At 44.0% G+C, this 22,709-nt stretch overlaps 1 protein-coding gene across 1 annotated transcript in view; it reads left to right on the forward strand.

Annotated features, from left to right (window-relative positions):
• Positions 1-22,709, forward strand: part of LOC146177286 (uncharacterized) — a 46,527-nt gene that overhangs the window by 15,407 nt on the left and 8,411 nt on the right. The window contains exons 4-6 of the mRNA XM_084581508.1: positions 19,104-19,178; positions 19,237-19,581; positions 22,450-22,551. Of these exons, the coding sequence (XP_084437634.1) occupies positions 19,104-19,178; positions 19,237-19,581; positions 22,450-22,551 (522 nt within the window). The remainder of the gene's footprint in view (positions 1-19,103; positions 19,179-19,236; positions 19,582-22,449; positions 22,552-22,709) is intronic.

Genomic DNA, 22,709 nt, shown 5'->3' on the forward strand with positions numbered 1-22,709 from the left:
TTTTCAAATTAGGAGAGAAAACAAAAAAAAGCATGTCCGATGGCATTTGTCATGACAGCGACAACTCTGCACCTAAACCAAATCAAGCATGAAGCTACTGAGGTAGTGCAAATAATAATAATAATAATAATAATAAACAACGAAGGACCCTATCCACTCACTGAAATTTGTCAAAATTGCTAGAGCGAAAGAGAAATTAGCAACGAAATGTACGGAAAAATATCACATACTGGCAATTAACATCCAATTTACTGATTGGAAAATTAATTTTCCATCAAAATAATAAAGTGAACAATATCCTGAGGCTGGCAAGTGCTAGTTCCCGACAAGAAGTATCACGCTCACGGTTTTGGTGATCGGGCGTGAAGATGAGGCGGCACGATGAGGGTGCGATCCGACACAATGGTGAAGATTTGGCCGTGCCACCCAGCGCAGAATCCCCGAAAAGCTCTACCAGGAGGATCTGGACGCTATAAAAGCACAGCACAGTGTCTGACTAGAACCACTTGGCAGCAGCGGGCGGCGACGGGCACCAGCTAAGCGCATTTCACTTTTTACTCCAGGTTAGAATCTTGGACTTCTCGTATTCTTTGCGTTTTTTTTTACGGCCTTGCAGCTGCCAACAGTGCATTTTCTGTGTTTATTATTGTTTTCGTTGAACTGCTCCATTATGTCTAACAAAGCGTGGGATGAGTTTAGGGAAGAAATGAAAAGGGCAATGAAAGAGTTCAGGTGCAAGATCGAACGCGATTTAACGCATGAGCTGAGGGAACTCAAGTGTTGGAAATGCGCAGTCAATGGGAACGTCACTGTTGGAAAGGCGTAGTCAATGGGAACGCCGCTCCCGAGTGATGCATCTGACAGCGTAGCCAGGCCAAAAGTACGCCGCTTTATTTCCAGATCATGTCATAAATAGCTTTTGAAATGACGCAGACTGGGGATCCAGTATCAATGTCCATTTTTAGGTCAACGCCGTTCCATGTGAATGTTTCCTGAATGGGTGGTAGCAGCGTCTGCGCCGCCGTACGGAGGGACCATATCTGCGATGTACTGCTATCACTGTCTTCCGATTCCTGCTGCTTCTGTGCTTCCATGGTATCAGTTCTGTTAACGCTGTCAGCCGCTGAGCACATCTTCGCTAGATGCCCGTATCGTCTGCATTTGAAACATTGCCGTCTGTTAAACCGACATACTGCAGTCTTGTGGCCGTAGTTACCGCAGCACCGGCATTGCGTTCGCGGTTGCGTTCGTATCTCAGATTGGCGCCGATGAGTTATCTGAACACGTTTGGATCCTGAGCCTCGCCGGTTATGCCTCGCGAATCTAGTTCGGCGCTTTCTGCAGCTAGTGCTAGAACCTCTGCTTCCTTTAGCGACAGGTCTTTTATTGCCAGAAGCTGCTTTTGTAACTCTTTGATCGGACGCCACACACGATGCGGTTTCTGATCATTCTGCCTAGCATAGACGAAAAATTTCAGTTCTGTGCTATGTGTCGTATAGCGACAATAAATTCCTGCACGGATTCTTCTTCTTTCTGATAGCGGTTGAAGAACTTGAAACTTTCTGCTATTTCGTTTGGTGTAGGATCATGATAGCTGTTCAAGGTCTCGACTGCCTTGTCGTAGCTCAACGAACTTGTTTTTACTGGCGCTACTTTACTGCATAAACTTGAATGGTCTTTGTCCCAAGGGCGGCTACTAGTAAAGCCCTCTTCTTTGCATCAGCTGAGATTTCATTGGCCTCAAAGTACGCTTCTACTTTCACCAGGTAAGCTTGCCACATCTTTTTCCTCATCGAAGTCCGGTAGCTTGTGACCCATGTCTGGCGCTGTCCTGGGCCCGATATCCTTGCTTCAGCCTCGTCGCCACTGTTGGAAAGGCGCAGTCAATGGGAACGCCACTGGGAAAGGCGTAGTGAATGGGAACGCCGCTCCCGAGTAATGCATCTGACAGCGTAGCCAGGCCAAAAGTACGCCGCATTTCCAGATCAAGGGGTATTTATAGTCATAGGGGTGTGGGGAAAGAAGGAAAGAAAGAATGAAAAGATTGGTGCCGTTGCCGGTTCATAGATGGCGATAACATCAAGGATAGCCTTCAGTTTTTTAATCAAGAGTATGGTTCAGTGAAAAGTAAGAACGAGCAGCTTGACACGGAAAACGAAGCACTAAAGAAAGCAAATGAAACACTTGCAGACGAGTGTGAGAAGGCAAAAAAGCAACTTGAAGAGCATGAAACTAGAATCACAGCCAGTGAACAATACGCAAGGAATCGAAACATTAAACTCAAAGGCGTTGAAAAGGTGGACAGCGAAGACCTGATAAAGATTGTCAGTGAAATTGGAAATGTCCTGAATGAACCAGTGACACAAGAAGACATTGAACTGTGTCACAGAGTGAAAACTCGCAAGCATTCATCTGAAAACATAATTGTACAATTTAAGAACAGATCTAAAAGAAATGCCTTACTTCTGAAAGCGAGGAAAACACGTGTTTCCATGAAAGACCTTGACGAAAACTGCGACAGTACACCCGTTTACATTAATGAGCATTTATGTCCCGTAATGAAGCGACTTTTGGGACTGACTGTGGCAAGGAAGAAGGAATGCCAGTGGAAGTTCGCGTGGACCAGAGATGGCAAAATTTTTGCTCGAAAAGATGAACAGGCTAACGTCGTCAATGTACGATGCGAGCGTGACGTGCAGTTAATTGTCTAAACCCACACTGAACTTGCACCCAGTTTTCATTTTTCCAGAATGGCATTACAGCCGTGGGATATCAATAACATTTTTTTCTGAAAAGATATTTGCTGTTAAGTGCTTCCATTTAAATATAAGATCCGCAGTAAATAAAGAAGATCAGTTGCATATTCTTCTAGAAAGTTTTACTTTTTCTTTTGATGTCATAATGTTGACGGAAACTTGGTATTCCAGCGATAGTGATGTCATGACGGATAAAAGATATAATACCTATTTTTTAAACAGAGATAATAAGCGCGGCGGTGGTTTATTGCTTAATGTGAAAAAAAATCTAAATTGCGATTTACTTGAAGAGTTCTGTTTTATCACCGAACACATTGAATGTCTTGCTGCTATCAGCTCCAAAAACCTTTTTGCTGTTGCCTATCGCCCTCCTGATGGCAATATAGAAAACGTTTTTGCTAGCTTGGAAAGACTGCTATGGTACACAAATGAAAATGGCCTGACGCTATATTAAGGAGGCGACTTCAATATTGATCTTTTAAGTCACTCAACAGCTCAAAGTAAATTACAAACTACACTCACCTGAAACGCATTTAGCAATTTAATACAAAGCGCAACCCGTATTACAATACACACGAATACTTTAATAGACCTGTTCATTACAAATTCACCTACCCACGAGGTTTCCGCAGGCGTATGCGCTGCAACCATAAGTGACCACCTACCCATCTACATGTTCACAAAATTACCATTAACACATTCTGATACAGAAGCTGAAGACCGGTGCGAAACGCAAAACATCAATGAACGAACGTTAAATAGCTTTCGGAGGAAAATAATGGAGACAAGCTGGGATACAACGTTTATGAACTGAACTCTGTAATTGACGCGTATAACGAGTTTCTCAATCTCTTCACATCTGCATATTCTCAATCTTTTCCTTTGACTCTAATTAAAAAAGCTAACAACTCTCGCAAGCCTTGGATCACGAAAGAATGCATTAACATGATAAAAGAGAAAGACAAACTATTTAAGCATTTCCTAACCACACGTGACCCAAATGACAGGAATCAGTTTAAGAAGCATAGAAACAGAACAAATTCTTTCCTAAGAAATCAAAAGCGTAACTATTTATATAATGTTTTTGAACTCGGCTGCAACAAAAAACCCGAAGTAATGTGTAACAAAATAAATATCTTATTAAATCGTTTCCCTGCCAACAGGAACCTCACTGAAATGACAGTGAACAACGAAATACTGCGTAATAAAGATTTAGCTGAAGCATTTACCAACTTTTTTTGTAATTTGGTATCAGGTTCTGATAATCCTGAAACACAAAGCCGTGTGAGTAGAAATTCAAACACTTTTTTTTGAACCAACGAGCGAAAGCGAAATCTACACAGTGTTTATATCGCTCAGAAACAGCCATGTTACCGACATTGACAATATTCAAATAATTCCTTTTAAATATGTTCTTGACCTAATTTTACCACAGCTTACACATATATACAATCTCGCCCTCTAAACTGGTATCTTTCCGGACAGAATGCAAATATCCAAAGTTATACAGTATTTAAATCAGGTGACAAAAATTTATTTTCTAATTACCGCCCTATTTCGATTTTGCCGGTATTCTCAAAAGGCTTAGAAAAGATAATACACTTGAGAATAACAAATTTTGCAAATAAGCATGATCTTATCAGTGCATCTAAATTTGGATTTCGTAAAGGCAGGTCGACAGAGCTTGCTCTTTTAACGCAAAAAGAAATAATCCTGAAAGAATCTGAAGACAAGAAAATTGCAGCGGGCCCTTACATTGATTTTTCTAAAGCATTCGATAGTCTCAGTCACCTAACACTATTGAGGAAGTTAGAATTATATGGCATGCGGGGAATTCCATTAGCATTAATGACATCATACTTGCAAAATCGTAAGCACTGTGTAGCAACAGGTAAATATTTATCGAACTATAAAGCAGTTACGACAGGAGTACCTCAAGGAAGCATCCTGGGACCTTTACTATTTAATTTTTATATCAATGATATAACGAGCATCACCTCGGTTGCAAAGTGTGTCATATATGCCGATGACGCCACCTTGTTGTTTTGTAGTCACAGTTACGATTGCCTAGAAAATAACAAACAAAACTCTCAGCGATTTATATTTATGGAGCACATCAAATTCCCTGCAACTAAACAGCAAAAAAAACTAAGGCAGTAATTTTCACCCCAAGACAGTCTACAACGACAAAGGATATAAACCTATCTATTGGTCACTCAACAATAGAGGTGGTTGATACAATTAAAACACTTGGTGTGTATTTCCATAAACATATGTTCTGGGATATCCATGTTAATAACGTGATTTCTCGAATTTCAAGGACCGTGGGTATACTATCTAAATTTAAATATTTCTTACCGCCTGCTGTTAAACTTAATTTGTTTAATTCGTTATTTATGTCCAATGTAAATTACTCTTTTCTTGTTTGGGGTAACCCTAGATTCTCAAATTTAAACCAAATTTTCATTCTACAAAAGAAAGCCGTTCGACTCATTGCAGGTGCAGAACCAAATACACACACGAAAAGCCTTTTCACGGAGTTTAAAATACTTCCCATATATAATCTTTACTCTTTCACCTTGGCCAGAAGGCACAAGCAAGGTCTACATAACAATGAGGCCTTTATCACATCCATTGCAAATTTAAGTTTAAGGGAGGGTAGGTCTACATTCCGGTCACCAGAAATTTGGACAGTTCCTTTTTTTACGCACAACCTTTAGCCGTCAAATGTTGGAATTTTCACTTCCATCGTTACTTAATTATCTCCACACTCACAGTATCATGGTAGAAAATGTTAGTATGTCAACGTTGAAGACTTTTTTTGCATCATAATAGAGATGGTACCTTCGTGACGAATTGTATAATGATGACTATTTCTTTATTTTTTTGTTTTTTTGTCCATACTGTATATATGTATTGTGTTCATTACACTGATTGAGCAATTTTTGAACATACAAATGAAGCTTATTTATTTTATTATGTTTGCTTCAGTTTATGCAATGTCCTTGCACATTTATTTTTTTCTATAAAAGGTTGTCCTGCCGATTATGCACTGCTTATCTAAACATTTGCGACCGCTGTATGCTGTATTGTATGACCGCTGTATGCCTTGTACACAGGGGCTTGAATCTCGTCAAGTGAAGTATTTTTCACTTTTGTTCGAGCCCCTGCCGCTTGGACGGAAATAAACTGAATTGAATTGAATCTAATTTTCCTTAAGCTTTGGTGTGAAGCAACAAGTTAAGTTGGCAATCAAACAAGCGTGAATCCATCGTGGTAGACAGGCAGAACTCAGGATCTGAGTCTAGATCACACTTTGATATGCACTTCATATATGAATGATGTGGAATCATGGAACAAGAAAGCTTGTTCTGAATCGCCAAATGGAATAAGCTACAGTATTGAGTGGGAAGTTAAAATATCATGCAGGAGAAGTCTTCAGTGTGAAGAAAAGCCAAAAATTGGTGCAACTAAAGTGTAACTTCCCACTCAGAAGCACATGTGGTTTGACGTCATGCTAGTGTCAGATTGCTTTGCCAATTAGCAACGATGCCATTTCTGGGGCACTGTGCAGTGCTTTCATCGCAGCTGTCATCAGCAGAGCAGTGGAATGTGGCACTAGAAATTTGTCAGGCATAAGTACCCGCGCGAGAGTGTGGATGAAGTTTTTGTCTCATGCGGCACTCTCGGCGTGAGTGTTCGGCGCAAGATAACAGCGACTCAAGCAGACGTGCAGCCGCTCCTGCCATCGAAGCTGTTGTCTTTCTACTTTTGCTCATGATTGTACTTTGTGTTTGAAGAACCTCCTTACAGCTATTCAAGTTATTGTTTCACTGCAACTCCTTGGCTAGATACTTGCATTATTGGTATAGTACCAACATAGCCACCTGTAACGGACACTGAGGACAACTTCATCCAGTTTTATCCTTGATGAAAATTGGTTTTTGCTCGGTTCGCCCTTATTGATGTTTGTCCTACACTGAAACACTTCTACTTTTGCATTAACTGCACTTAAAATATTCCTGTCAATTGATTCAGTTGTGATGTGAATCGGAAAAAGACTCCATGAAAGTGTATGCTATCATAGCTAATGCTGCCTGAGTAACAGATTTAGCATACTGGAGAAGTATTGGTGGAGACATGTACCGAGATTATGTACAGAAGCTGCACATGCACAGCGACAAGTGAGCAGCCAGGTTGGACCATTGCATGTTTACAACTGGCATACATAAAACTCTTGTATCTCTCCAGTATGCTAAAGCACTAATAACTGTTGCAAGGTTGCAAAACTGGGCTATGATTGTGTTGCTCAAAGTTGAATTTCTGGCCTCTTCCGGATAATGAAATCTCCATTTGCAGGATGATTAGCTCCGTTGCTTTAGAATAAGGTATCTAATGATGCAGGTTAACTTAAGGCCCTTTGAAGCTCAAGAGCATCGGCTGTGATAAGTTTAATATCAAGACATTTATAAATTCTTGAATGTGCATCCAAGCAAGCAATATTTATGTTTGTGTTCTGGCTAAAATTTTTTCAAGCACCAGGGCAGGACCAGCTGTTTCATGAAGTCAAAGGACAATTATGGAATGTTTATTTCGTAAATTTTGTTCTTTCTTGTAACTCATGGAGGTTTTTCTTTTATTAAGCCACCTGCAGGACTTTCTGAGAGAGAAAAAAGAAAACTGATGCGCCAGGCTGCAAGAAATGAGCTCACCAATATAATTAATACCTTTGAAAATTGTGGGAGCACTGAAATGGTGAGTAGTGTCTGTTATCTAATTGTAATGGCCCATTAAACAGCCTGTAAACAGGTTGCTTTTTTTTTTGGTATTGGGCGCGAGCGCCACCACTGGAGCGAACGGTGCTAGCGTTGACCTAGCTGAGAAAGTGGGATCACGTGACTGCTCTTACTGCTGCTGAAGCAAACGCTCGATTGAATTTATGCATTTTAAAAGCGAATAGTCGCGTTTATTTCTGTTTTTTTGGTTGATATAGAGTACCAGCCTTGCACTTTTTGATCTTGCATCGTGACTGAAGCTACTGAAGTTTATTTAAGCTGTTGCTACAGTCCGTTACTGCACTGTACCCGGACGTAAGCGAGGGAACCCGGCGCAAGCTCCCATTGTTACCCGAAACATACGCTCACAGAAGATTTCTTAATCATAATTTGAATAGGCAAATCAGCGAGTGATCATTCTCATGATGTGCGCAGCAGACACTTCACCGAGCGAGATTTCATCCATAGAGTTGGCGGTAAGAGTTCGGTGAGTTGCAGAAGAAACTGCGCGAGCGTTTTAGTTTACGCTTGTCACTTGTGAGGCTAATGATACTATTGTTGGAAGGATGGAAAGATGCTGGCTTCTTCGTGGAGCAGTACCTTCCCAAAGAAAAGAGTGATCGTGCAAAGACCAGGTATCAAATTGTTCTAAATGAACGCGTTGACACGGAAGTGTCACTGAAGTGAACTAGAAGATTCTGCCGCCTCAGGCATTGTTATGCATGGTAAGTTGTCTCGGGCAGTGTCTCCATTTCTGTAGTAATTTCAAATGACAGAGTCTGTGAATAAATGAAAGATAGAGCATTGCATGCATGTTGTCATGTGCTGATCGAGATATGCGTAATAAAAAAAACCTACTGTGCGCGGGGAAAGCAAATATCCGCTCTTAACCTAGAGTGCCAATAAAGAATTAATCCATGTCATCCCCACAGTCAAACTTGTTTGCTCTACTACTTTCTAGGGAGCAGGGAAAAAGTGCCGCTTCCGCGGCGCTATGCGAAGGCGCTTCGCACCTGTCAGCTTCTGATAGTCCTCTGCTCTAGCAGAGAAATCCCATTACCTGTGCACTGGCTGCTTAGATTGGACTGGTTGTGGGGTAGCTTCAGTTCTTTCTTTTTTTTCATAACATCAGAAATGCTGCAGCCGGTGCGCATCGTCGTAGCAGTAAAGCTCGCCAACGATGATAACTCTGATTCAGTGAAGTGATTTTTTGCCGAATGAGTGGGTTTCATACCTTAGAATAAACTTATACAGGGCCAGACTGAGATGTATATTAAATAAATAAATGAACATAATGCTAATGCGCAACTGGACTGCCAAGGAAAGCACCCCACAGCAGCAGTTCAACATGCATTATCCCAGTTGCTTCGTCAAGCAGGCTCTTCCGAGAGGTGGTGCCACGGTATGTCCACGCGTCCAATATATAGAGGTTACATAATTATTCATCCTTTATATCTGTTACAATTTGAAACACATTTGAGGCTGTCCATATTCTAAAGCTAATATGTGGTACTTGCTGGGAGAAAGCACTGCCGGGTGCTAAGCAGTAATTGATATCAGAGGTTCTGTAATGCTTGCTAGAGTGGTTAAAGGATTTGAGTGCTGTCAGCACTGTGCTGGGAATGCTGGGAGTAGCTGTGGGATTCAGAGGCATTATTTGCTTTAAAGTGATGGAGACAACAAATGATGCAAGGATGCAACAAAGGATGCAAGATAAATACTCTGGAATTCATGTGTATATATAAACATACCGGGTGTCCCAACAAACTTGAACCAAGGGTTACAAAAAATATATATTTGAGGTAGGTCAGTGAAGCCAGTTGCATACAGACAGCTTCCTTGTGCACCACAGGCAATTTTTTGTTTTGCAATTAATTAATTAGCTAATTACGGAAATTTTTCTAACTTACTAAATATTCACCTTCCCAAGTAGCACAAAGTGGGCTATGACGTGGGGGCCCGCTTTGGGCCCGTGAGGGCAGCCCATACGGGCCCCACGCGGGATTTGCAACACGTACCCAGAGGGGTCCCGCGTGGGCTGCCCAATTTTGCTGCGATCGGTCCCAAACTGTATCCGCGTAGGCAGCCCAAATGGGGCTGCCCGCATTCAGCCTAAATAGGGCTGCAATCATTCAGCCCAGGTAGACGAATGTGGGCAGCACACCAGAACCATTATTGGGTCCCACGTTTGTGCAGGCTGTGACATCCATTCATCAAGGTTTTAATTTTTAGGTCGATTAATCCCTCCAATACCTGAATTGTACAAGCGCGGGATTTGCGAAAGCCTGTCAGTTTGGGGCTGACCCACGTGCTGCCCTCATGGGTTGAATCGGGCATTTTCAGGGCTGCCCAAGTTCCAATAATCAAGTGTGAAACATTAATCACTATTTTTTTTTTGCTTGTATGCTACACTTAGTAACATGAGAGAAATGTATCCCAAAACTACAATAATGTGGGCTGGCCCACATCAACCCAACATGTTGGTATGAATATTTATTTCGGTGCTGCATGCAGAATAGTAAGGCCGTAAGAAACATTTGGAGGTCGTTCAGTACTTACTCGTAAAGTGGAACAGTTACTGTTGCATATTTTCTGTCGATACTACATAATTAACGTAGTTTGTAGAGTAAACTTAGATAGTCTTTATTCATTGCATAGATATGCTTAGGATAGTTATGTGAAACCTCCAGAAGAGGCAATTAGTGGCCGGTATAACATGATTTACATAAATAAAATGGTGCCTTAAAGATACCTTTCAGAGCGGTATGACCGTCTACGGCCAATCTGAGGCCCACTGCGACCTTTCATGGGCTGCCCCAATTGGGCTGACCTTATTTTTAAAGCATGGACTACGAATATATGTTGCATTATACCGCAAGTACCCCAAGAAATACCCGTGTGGGCAGCGTGGTGGTGTGCTCGGTTTTCAGCCCAGCCGCAAACCATGTGGGACCTATTCGGTTTTTGCGTGGGCAGCCCCAATCGGACTAGTCCGTCATCTATTCCCTATTGAAACGACTCCGTATGCAGCAGTACAGAAAATGTACGGATTCCGTACGTTTTCCGCCTCACACTTACAGAAAACAAGCGGATTTCATACGTTCGTTACGGAAGTCCTTGCGGAACTTACGGAATTCATGCTGCGGATGCGGATGGTCGTGTGCGGAGAACATATAGACGTCATGCAATCGATACGGATGTCCTAATGGAGTGTACGGAGCATGTACGGCGATTGCGGACGGATATGTGCGGAAAATACGGATTTCTCACTGACATGATGCGGTAACTACGGAGTGCGTATGGTTGATGCGGATACTTCGTTCCGCGTATGCGGAAACCTCGCCGTACAGGCCGGCAAATGCGGAAGAAACGGACTTCACCACAGCTAGTCGCTTGAGCCACGTACGTCCCGAACGCAGTCGTTGCAAATGATTAATGAGGCTGTTTCGCTCAAGCTTTTTTATGTATTTATTGAGAGAATCATGCGTATATGTATATGCCACGTAAAGAATATGGCTCGCGCGCCGGTTATAGCAGTTGCAGACGCAATGCAGTCGATCGGTAGCGTAAACCATCGCCACGCCTTGGCCGCTATCACTTTGCATGTTATCAGCGTTCATTGAACGCACGGATATGTACCGAAAACTATCGCGAACTTCGGAAGAAAAAAAAAATAGCACGGTCCTATTCATTCTTCTCCGCAGTCCGTTCGCGGGTGATTGTGTCATTACCAATTTCTTCTCTTAGAAGCGTTTTTTTGGTGACGCTGCTCAATTGTGATGAGTTGCTTGTACCTGAAAAGCTGAGTGACCGAAGGGATTTGAAAACAGTGCTACATGTGTTTTATTAAGAGATTCACAAGAATATCGGCATGCATGTGAGCCTTCTGAAAGGGTTCGTCTTCTGCAATTTAAATTTATTTATTTTCCCCCGAGGGCATTACATAAGGGCGGAGCAAACTGAATATGCAATGCGAACAAGAACGGGAGAACATTGGAACAACAATAAAACAGAAACTAAAGAAATAGTGCATGGGTTAAATGGAACAATATGAAAAACAAAAATAACAACATATCATATGTAAATGATGCCGAAACGGTTATACAAATCAGTGTTATATGCATGAAGTAATAAACACGCGAAAAAAGGCGAGACAATGTAAGCGCTGTCCCCCCCCCCCCCGCCCCCCGCGCGCCCACAATTCCGCCGACGTCACCATCAATGCCTTCACAAAAGTTGGTCGCTCAGTTTTACCCTGAAATATTTACAATCAGTACAAGATAGGATGGTGTTTGGCAGGGCGTGCCACATATTGCGTCTTGAAAAAATGAAGAATTTAGTGCTAATAAGGTGCGACAGTTAATACATGCAATGCTATTATTTAGTAGCCACTTTACTGGATTAAGTGAGTGAGGAGCATTTTGCATTTTTGGTGGTGCTAAAATTCTTCAAAAACAAAGTCAATCTTGTTTTAAATAACACTCTGATGCCCCCCAGGTTCTTTAGCTTTTGCAAGTGAATTCACAGTTTCACCTCACGCTCACAAGTTTTTGAAAAGTTCATTTGAAGGCAGGTTGTCTCACACTGATACAGTCAAAATGGCTCTGCATGTTATCACAAAACCCAAGTCCGGCTACATAAAACAGGAATCTAACTTTCTTAAGTGAAGGGAATTCTGAACACATACAGAGCTTGAACAAACAGCAACTTTAATGATAAATGAAATGCAACTTGAAGCATATTTTGATCGCAAAGCTGGCTTGGCTGCTATTTAGTTGTGAAGCCCTGCGAAAGCAGCCCACATATTCATGCTCCAGGAGTTCTTCAAACAAAGACGTACACATCCTACCTGAGGCACAACTTGATGCTAAGGTGCTGCATGACTTCCTTTGAAAGCTAATCATTGGCCTGGAGGCATCTGCTTTTTGAATTATAGCATTGATATCAGGCAATAACTTCATAAATAGGAAATCAATGTGAATCTTTGCTATTCCCGCAAGGCAATAGCATTGTGTACCAGCATCCTGCCAATCCCTACCGTCCCCTATTTCTTCTAGTAGACCTAATTTACTTGCTTAAGGGTAGTTTTGTTTAGCTAAGTGTATAAGCTTCATTTTGCAGGCACGTCTTCAAAATATCTATGGCATATTTATTGCTGGGTACAACTAAAGAGAAAGCAGCAGCTGGTTTTTAGCCACAGTTAGAAACACCCTGTACCTTGTAGAGTATAATGACAATAATGTAATGTACAACATGCTCAAGAAAACAGAAACCAGCTCGAACTTTAGAGTAGTTAAGTGCACCTTGATACAAAACAGCAAGACACTTAAAATATTCTGTTAGCAGCTAGCAGCAAAGTTTTGCCATCACTGCACTCCCACATGTTTATTAACAGTAACTGCGTCTTAAAAAGTGTGGGCCATACTGAGTGACATTTCATCATATTCTAGTCAGAGTGCACTGTACAAAGAACATGCTCACTATGGTGGCTCAGTGGTTATGGGGCTTGATATAAATCCAAAGAAGAATTCAATCCTAGCCACGGTGGTTGCTTTTCAATGGAGGTGAAAAGCAGGGTGCCTGTCTTGTACAATTCCACTGCACATTTAAAAAAAACACAGGTGATTAAAATTGCCATAACCATCAAGAGGGTTTCCAGTTGGGCTAGTTGGTGACTGACATGTTCAAACATCGTTGCGCTTAAGAACAACTGACGTAAAGAACGACACGAAACACAAAAGTGCAAACTATCAACTGAAATTTTATTGCGATGAACCTACAGTATAGCATTACACGTAACAACATCACAAAAATCGACAAGTCAGCAAAGTAGCTATTGTCTCAAGGGTGAATGTGATATCTCCTTCACAAAAAAAAGACATTTGTCTCCTTTTCTTTATTTCCCAAGTGTTCTCTTTCTTCTTTCGATAAGGGGGCCGAAGGGTCGCTTACACATGTCCCATTCCCGGATTCGATACAGTGGGCCTCCCACAGTTTCCTTGTTAGCTTGTCTTTAGATTTCAGAAGAACCGCCGTCTCATTGAAAAGTTGTGCGCAATCTTTGCATCTAGCGCAGTGCGGCTGCAGATTTCCAGATACACTAATCTGGTTACAGTTGTACCTGTGCTCTCTGAGCCTTTCGTTAAGGCATCTTCCCGTTTCCCCCACGTATGCACGACCGCATGAGAGCATGCATATTTTTTTCTTTTGTGAAGGAGATATCACATTCACCCTTGAGACGATAGCTACTTTGCTGACTTGTCGATTTTTGTGATGTTGGTATGTGTAATGCTATATATTCATAGCAATAAAATTTCAGTTGATAGTTTGCGCTCTTGTGTTTCGTGTCGTTCTTTACGTCGGTTTTTCTTAAGCGCAACGATGTTTGAACATTGCCATAACCCATCATGGCAGCATCTCTCATAGACTAAGTCGCTTTGGGATGTTAAACTCTATTAGCCAAACTGAGAGTACAAGCAAAGTATTGAATCTTAATCCCGCTCAATAAGGTTTGGAAAATCACATGCATATATGCTATGTCATCCGCTGAAAATTCAATGAGAAGGCATGACGCTGCAGTATCATTAAATTTCAATATTGACGGAGCAGTCACAAGAGACAAAAAGCACTCAGTAATGTGTCCTGGCAGCCTGTGTGTACTATCAATTCACACCAGTTTCTTACAAAAAAAATAGTACTAGTACCATCAAAATGATGGCCTCTGCTGACAGGCTAGGTGTGCAGTTGGCATGACCAAGAAGGCATGCTCCATCAATATGTGTGTAGCTGTAGCAGTCAGCGGATTAGCTAGCATGGCATTAATTAGGTCTTTCACTTATCTCTCAAAGGAATGAAGTGTTGAGCTACAGTTGCTGCAGCATTACCAGCTTATCCACCACCTAATTTGGCGCCCATTTTGCACCAGTTGTCATTTTAACGAGCCTGCCACTGCCATTCTCAAAAACAAATACACTATGTCCCCACAGGTATCCAAAGTTTCTAATAGCTGTTACGAGGTGGAGCGATTGATGCAGATTGAATATCATCATTTGTCGGTTATAGAGTCTTCATCCAACAAACTCCTTTAGCAAGTGACCTGCACCACAGAAAAAAACAAATAAAGCATGTATTAGCACTGGCAAAACATTCTGTACAATAAGAAAAACAATTGCAAAGGCAGGAAAGTTTGGTTTGTTCAGCCTGTTGTGATAGGATCTGCTGAATTTGAATGGGTGCAGATTTTATTTTCCTGGGGAATATTATTCATTTTAGCTATATGCTAAAATATGACTATAAAGCATACATCGGCATCTTCATGCACAATCTCCCACATGGATTCTGGTTAGTTCAATTGTCCGACAGATATCAAATTTGATACTCTGCATGGCTTAACAAATTTTTTATCCCTATTAAACTGAAATGATATCTTGTTGACTGAAATCACGCTTTGTAAAATGCGCTGCATTATTTAATGCGCAATATCCACAATAGTAGACGTATACCAGTTAACAGCTCCGGGTCATTTCAACCCCCTGGGGTTCTTCAAAGCGCACTGGCATCATGCAGTACACGGGTGCCTTCGTTTTCATCTCCAATGAAAAGCAGCATTCATGTCCTGTGTTTGAACTTGCATCCTTGGGCACAGCAATCAAGTGCCCTAACCACTGATCATTTGCAGAAGGGCAAATCCACCAGCTGTTACTTAGTATTTGAACAGCTACTATTATTATGTTGTGACTATTATTATATTGTTACTATTACGTTGTGACATCCAGCAACTGCTTTGTCTGAGGAATCTGTAAATGACAATACTTACAGCTCTCACTTAGTTTAATTGAAACCAGCGAATGCAATCCCTGTACATTTTGAAATATGTAGTATGTATCTTTCTTATTATTCACTTTTATGTCATGCATAATTATTAGAAAAGTGTGAACTATTAAAATATTGAAACAACATAGCAGAATAAAAGATTTAAACTTACCAGTATGCTGTAGCTGTTCTTCACTCAACTCTTCTAAAAGTAGTATGAATACTGCATCAACAAACAGCATGAAATGGTTTAAATTCGGTTGGGGAAGGATGCCTGAACAGCACAGCACAGTGTAAAACAGGAGCCACATCTCGCCACCGGTTGGCAGTGGCATGTACATCTCAGGTCCGTAATGTGTCAGATCATATACTACAATGATAACAGAGTTGTATAAAACAGTGTTGTTTACATATATGTATATGAACTTCACCTTCTATTACTTGCTCCCTTGCCTTCTTTCAGACAGATGTGAAAATATTGCAAGAGAAAATTTCACACCAAAAGTTGAGAAATAAATTATTGTAAATTTGGCAATTTTTGACCATGCCCCCCCCCCCCCCCCCATCATGGCCTTCATTTCACAAGTAGGAAGATGGTCACCCAGAAGTGCACTCATTTTTATTTTATTATTCAAAAGCTTGCCATGTGGCGTAGAATGACGCTGTCTTCTTAAAGGAAGTCATGCAGTCTATTTTCTTCAAGAAACCGGAGCAAGCTCCGGCTCTTAATATTGTCCGTTGGCCACAAGTGTAAATGTTCCTCCCTTGTAGCCGACTGTCCAACTTCTTGTAGTTGTCTTATTCTTGACGGCTGCATTCCTTGGCACATCCATAAAAGGGGGCGAAGATCCACCTCGGCAGTCGGCCTTGTAAACTTAGGGCATGTGCTTTGCACTGCACCCTATTCAGAGCCCCCTCGGCACGTCACCGACGGGGCAAGGGCCCTAATCTTTGTAAGGGACACCTCTCTCGTTATATTATGAGGGAGGGATTAAGTATAGTAACAGGACTTATAGTAACTGCATGCTTTGTTTTCCTGAGTTAATGCTGAATGCAATGAGACAAAATTGAAGTACGAGCATTTAAGGTGATGGTCATTATAATTACAGAGGAAACCTATGGTAAAAAATGTGTGCTAACATCATCGGGCATACAGGGCTTGATATGGCTTCAAACTTTCATTTTTGTGCAGCTGTAGGAATCAAGTCATATATCAAAAAGTGGCAGTCTGCAAGTCGGACTTGAACATAGCAGCATTGCATGCAAATAAAGCTATATATTAAAGGCGTGAAACGCGACAACACTTCGTCTCCAGGCCTCGTTACAGCTTGCGCCATTCTGAAGACCATGCTGGGGACCAACCCTTCGATTTTAGCTGTGATGGTATTGGGCTGTACATTTAATGCAGGGATACTGAACTTAACATATGCTGGGGCACTTAGATTTACTGCAGAATTACGCTGGTAACGACGTTGGATCGACGTGCGGTGCTGCAAAAATTAAACAGTAGTATGTGGTTATTTATCATTAGATATCAAAAAGGAAGGAAAAGATGTTTGCTATCCCCTGCAGCACCTGGCTGAGGCGGCGAAAATAAAAGGATAGTGAGGAAGCGGTAGAGGAAATCAAAGAAGAGCGACAGAGAGAAAGGACAGGGTAGGCAAAAATAAGAAAATAGAGATATATACACTATATATGGTATAATATACAGTAGAATCGCGACCGCGCCTTTCGCAGTAATGTGGTGGTCGAAAAAAAATAATAATAATCTCTAAACTGTACAAAATTTGCATCACGTGATATAATAATACCGCGGTAGTATGTATGCTGCTATGAATGCACACGTTAATGAGCAACACGTCCTCCACCAAAGCGCATAGAAAATGGGGTAATGTGAACGCGCGGTCATATGTTAACCTCCTTGATTATGAGAGTGTATATTTGTTTCCTTTGGCCATATGACCATGGTGGACATCAGTAATAAAATGATAATTTTCTTTACTTTAAATAGCAGCAAGTGCTTCTTATCTGTTAAAACTACATGACAAATCTCTGACCTAACCGGTTTTTCTGTGTGAAGACGATAATTTACTAGCAGACGATATCACGTCGCAAAACGCACGAAGCCAGAGCCATCCAAAGTTTTAGGCATTCCTGTAGCCAAGAGTCTGGGAGGCTGCGTTAATGGCGGTGTTTGTGCGCGGTCATGGTGTGCGATGCTCTTGTTGTACGCAAGTATTGTGGCATTTTCTTAACTGGTGTACCTTATTTCTCCTTGCCACTCCCGACTGTCCTTCTCTCTCTTTCCTTCTCCCTCTCTATTTTTTCACTCTCCTGTCCTCCTTTCATGGCTCTTCTTCCAATAGGGGGGGAGGGGAGGGGGAACGGGTGGGCAATGGTGCAGAGTTGGGGGTCACATAAAATGGTGGTGGTGCGCGCCGATGAATGCGCGGTCTCCTCCTCTCATGGCTCTCTCTCCAGCTGTCCGGGCTCGTTTGCAAGCTCAGCAGCGTACGCTTGGTGGTGGCTGCGGTGCTTGCGCCGATGGATGTCCAGCCGTATGCGGCGTGCGCTGAGTTTGGGGGCACGTTGCGCCGATCGCAAATTCCTCTATTTCTGCTGGAAACAGAGACGCATCAAAAGTGCCTCCGGCATACAGGACCACGTCGCAGGGGTTCCATTTACATTCCCAAGCAACATAAAGTTCCTTCGTGGACGCACCTTAAAGAAAAAACATTATGCAACGCCAACTAGGCCGGCCGACCTGCGAGCATGGCGTGCGGCGCTGGACTCGAAATTCCTCTATTGCCTCTCACATACTCCTCCAACTAAACCAATCCTGTGCTAGCTGCATCCGCTTGACCCCTGCGGACGTCCTAACCTTATCCTCCCACCTAATTTTCTATCGCGCGCTGCTACGCTTTCTTTCCCTCGGAATCTAATTCGTTATCCTTAGCGAAAATGTCCGACCCATGCCCATGTTTTCTTTTTGATTTAGACTAGAATGCCATTGACTTTGCACGCTGCCTATTTCGAAATGTTACGCCTACCACTTTTCGTACTTTACCTTTCTGCGTTGTCATCAACTAAAGTAGTTAGGACCTTTTTCGTTACCCTCAAGTTACAGCCCTATTGATGAATACCGGTAGGATGCAGCCGTTTTAAGCTTTCCTCGTGAGCAATACCACTGCTAGCGGTGATCTGCAAGTTATTACCAAATGGGATGCATCCCCATTCTATTCCCCTCGTTATTTACCATTAATGACCCAGATCTGCGGGTACTACCTATTCCCAAAGTAGGCATATTCGCTACCCACTGCACTGAAAATTACAATAGGCAGTGAAAAAGACACTACTTACCAAAACAGCAGTAGCAGCAAAACCGCCGGATATGGGCATAAACGCCACTTGGTGTAGAGAGAGGAAGTGGGGCGAGAGACAGTGGTACGCATCGTGCCTGCTCTGCCAAGGCTCGTTTGGTGGCCCCGAGAGGGACCGTTAAAAAAAGAAAAAAAAAAGCTGGAAAAGCAGCTTTGCGGCCCATAGGGCCTCGAAGTGTTGATGGCAGATGACGACTGAACACTTCACATGGGGCAGATGACGAGTGAACACTTCACATGGGGTAGTGCTTTGCGATAACCTCCATCAGTCGAAGGAAGGGGTCATGGCAGCGCCGCCTACCATTTAGAGACAGCCACCAAAGCCACCCGAGGTAGGACTCTGTAAGCGCTGGGGTCAGCTTGCGGCCGCTTCTTAACAGACGGGCCTTGGCCTTCTGCCAACAGCTCTCAATGTCCTGAGCGTGGGCACCAGTGACGGGATTCACAAAAAAACTGTGAGTGATTAACGGTGTTGTGGGTGAAGTTCATGTTAACATCGTTGCTGTCCTGCAGCCCCGGTACACACTGGTACGCCGCACACTCATCATTGACTATCGTGGTCCCCGGTCGAACGTTGTCGGCAATAATCTTTCCCAGGGTCGCCGCGTCTCGTCGGTAGACTTTAAACAGGCGAAGTTCTTTGGTGGCTACCCAGATCATCCCGAAGATCCACTGTCCGCGGTCGACTACACCGCCATAGTTGTTCTGGCGGTGTGGTGTCACATTGTCGCCTACCAAAAGCCGGCCACGATTGTGTTTGCGTTTGCCCCTCATGAGGCATTCATCTACTTGCACTTCTTCCCCCGGTCCACCCATTGGGGGTTGCTCCGCGAGCTCCACGCAGCAAATTTCGCGGACGTAATTGGTCCAATCCGTACACGTCTGCTTCGAAATCTCCTCGTTCTGCATCTCTCTGGCGAGGGACATGGATATCTCTTTAGACATGCAGAACGTCAAATACAGTATAGTTGACCGCGGCAGCTTTACATTAGGACGGCCTAGGCGGTCCTTACGGGCAAAAAAACTGGCCGAGTCACCTCCGGCGTCTTGTAGGCCAGCCGATCCTTGCAAAGCAGCAATGCCGTGAAGTTGCGACAGTTGCTTGGGCCACCTGTTGCATCGGAACTGTGCACGTCTTCCTTTCGTCGAAGCGCGATAGTACGTCACCACTTCGCCACTTCAGTTCGGCTTGGTGTCGTTAAAGCCTAGTTGGCCGCAAACTCCCCAGTACTCCGACGTAGCCGGACGGCCTGCCGATGTGGAGGAGGGATGTGGTCGCACAGTAGACGACTGAGGTGCGAGTCGCAAAGGTCGCACAAATTCTTCTTGCAACGCTTCGCCCTCCATGATGCGGCCCATCTCGTTGAACTTTGGGTCCCAGCGAACCGACGACATCCTGAATTGGTACAGGGAGCACAAATGCTTCGCAAGGTCTTGCAAGAAAATGGCACTTCCAAAAAGTGAAGTGACTCGAGTCGTCAAAATGCCGTGTGTAAGGGGTGTTATGACCGTGCATGGTCCGCACTTGCGCGCACTATTGTTCCCCTGTGGACATAGATATGTGCTGTGGATATGTGCTGTTGGTGCAAGGGCTCTAATTGAGCCTGTTTCCATGAATCTTTTTGTGTGAGCCTGCTTTGCTTTGCGAGACCCTGCAAATGCCAAATTGGCCCTGTGAAGGAAACATCAAGAAAAATACAAAGAAACGTCGCCCTGTGAGAAATAGCCGGATGTGCTTTTGTTCAATTGTTCACCCTTCCCATCGAGAAGCACTATTGTCAAGTGAGGAATGCCTATTGTCCAAATGAGACATACAGTGACACGTCCGCTGACGTACAGGACAAGAAAGGAGCATGACGAATACGGCCATTAGAGGAATTCCCGGGAATGCAGGAAAGATTTGCAATTGTCGGTACTGCTACGACAAATACGACAATTAGGCAAGATGGGGCTGTATCTGTAGACAGCATTGCTGACGCAGGGGCTGAATAGTTTCGAACATTTTTCCAAAGTACCCAAAATATATCCGGAATCCGCCCGGCTTTGCTGACCTATCCCGGAGGATGCATAATTTTTTTTTCAAGTGCGTCCACGAACGGACTCGATATTGCTTGCAAATGTAAATGGGACCCCTGCGACGCAGTTCTGTATTCCGGAGGCTCTTCTGATGCGTCTGTTTCCAGCAGTAAATACAGGAATTTCGAGTCCAGCGCCGCACGCCATGCTCGCAGGTCGGCCGGCCTAGTTGGTGTTGCATAATGTTTTTCTTTAAGGTGCGTCCACAAACGATCTTGATATTGCTTGGGAATGTAAATCAGACCCCTGCGACGAGGTTCTGTATGCCGGAGACTCTTCTGATGCGTCCGTTTCCAGCAGTAAATAGAAGAATTTAGAGACCGGCGCCGCACGCCATGCTCGCAGTTAGGCCGGCCTAGTTGGCGCTGCAGAATGTTTTTTTTTTTCAAGTGCGTCCACGAACGGACTCGATATTGCTTGGAAATGTAAATGGGACCCCTGCGACGCGATTCTGTATTCCGGAGGCTCTTTTGATGCGTCTGTTTCCAGCAGTAAACAGAGGAATTTCGAGTCCAGCGCCGCACGCCTTGCTCGCAGGTCGGCCGGTCTAGTTGGCGTTGCATAATGTTTTTCTTTAAGGTGCGTCCACGAAGGAACTTGATGTTGCTTGGGAATGTAAATGGAAACCCTGCGACGTGGTTCTGTATGCCGGAGGCACTCCTGATGCATCTCTGTTTCCAGCAGTAAATAGAGGAATTTTCGATCGGTGCAGCCACACCAAGTGCACGCCCCTGAGGAGGGAGAGCATTGAGAGGAGGAGACCGCGCATCCATACCGCTGGACGTCCATCGGCGCAGCAACACCAAGCGCACGCCCCTGACCTTGCAAACGAGCCCTGAGGAGGGAGAGCATTGAGAGGAGGAGACCGCGCAAACGCCCCTGAGGAGGGAGAGCATTGAGAGGAGGAGACCGCGCATCCATACCGCTGGACGTCCATCGGCGCAGCAACACCAAGCGCACGCCCCTGAGCTTGCAAACGAGCCCTGAGGAGGGAGAGCATTGAGAGGAGGAGACCGCGCAAACGCCCCTGAGGAGGGAGAGCATTGAGAGGAGGAGACCGCGCATCCATACCGCTGGACGTCCATCGGCGCAGCAACACCAAGCGCACGCCCCTGACCTTGCAAACGAGCCCTGATGAGGGAGAGCATTGAGAGGAGGAGACCGCGCAAACGCCCCTGAGGAGGGAGAGCATTGAGAGGAGGAGACCGCGCATCCATACCGCTGGACGTCCATCGGCGCAGCAACACCAAGCGCACGCCGCTGAGCTTGCAAACGAGCCCGCACAGCTGGAGAGAGAGCCATGAGAGGAGGAGACCGCGCATTCATCGGCGCGTACCACCACCATTTTACATGACCCCCAACTCTGCGCCATTGCCCCCCCCCCCCCCCCCCCCGTTGGAGGAAGAGCCATGAAAGGAAGACAGGAGAGTGAAAAAATAGAGAGGGAGAAGCAAATAGAGAGGAGGACAGTCGGGAGTGGCGAGGAGAAATAAGGTACGCCAGTTAGGAAAAAGACCATTGTTTCACATCTGCCAGTCGCTGCCTGCAGGCTGTCGCGTGGCATGGAAGCTCCACAATAGCCTATGCGATATGCGACGGCGGGGGAAAGCTTTCGTGAACGTATTGCTTGTGAAAGCATACAAGCCACAGACTACAAAGAATGCTGCGAAAGGCAGGCTTACTGGTTTTGGCATGCCAGGAGATGACCGCAAGAGAAGAAATTTTATCATGGAAATGGTGAAGAATTGGCAGGTAAGTGCTGTAACTATGTTTACACGGGCGAACCTTTTCCCTATTCCTGTTTCTTATTGCAATGGCAGTAGGGCTAGCAGTAGCATTATCAGCAGTTGCGCGTCACTAGAGAGAGAAACAAAACTTTATTGTCGGAAGCTGAGTTACTGGGTCCCCTT

The sequence above is a fragment of the Amblyomma maculatum genome, chromosome 10 (genome assembly GCF_055883805.1).
Source record: "Amblyomma maculatum isolate TAMU_Amacu chromosome 10, ASM5588380v1, whole genome shotgun sequence".
Classification (NCBI taxonomy): domain Eukaryota; kingdom Metazoa; phylum Arthropoda; class Arachnida; order Ixodida; family Ixodidae; genus Amblyomma; species Amblyomma maculatum.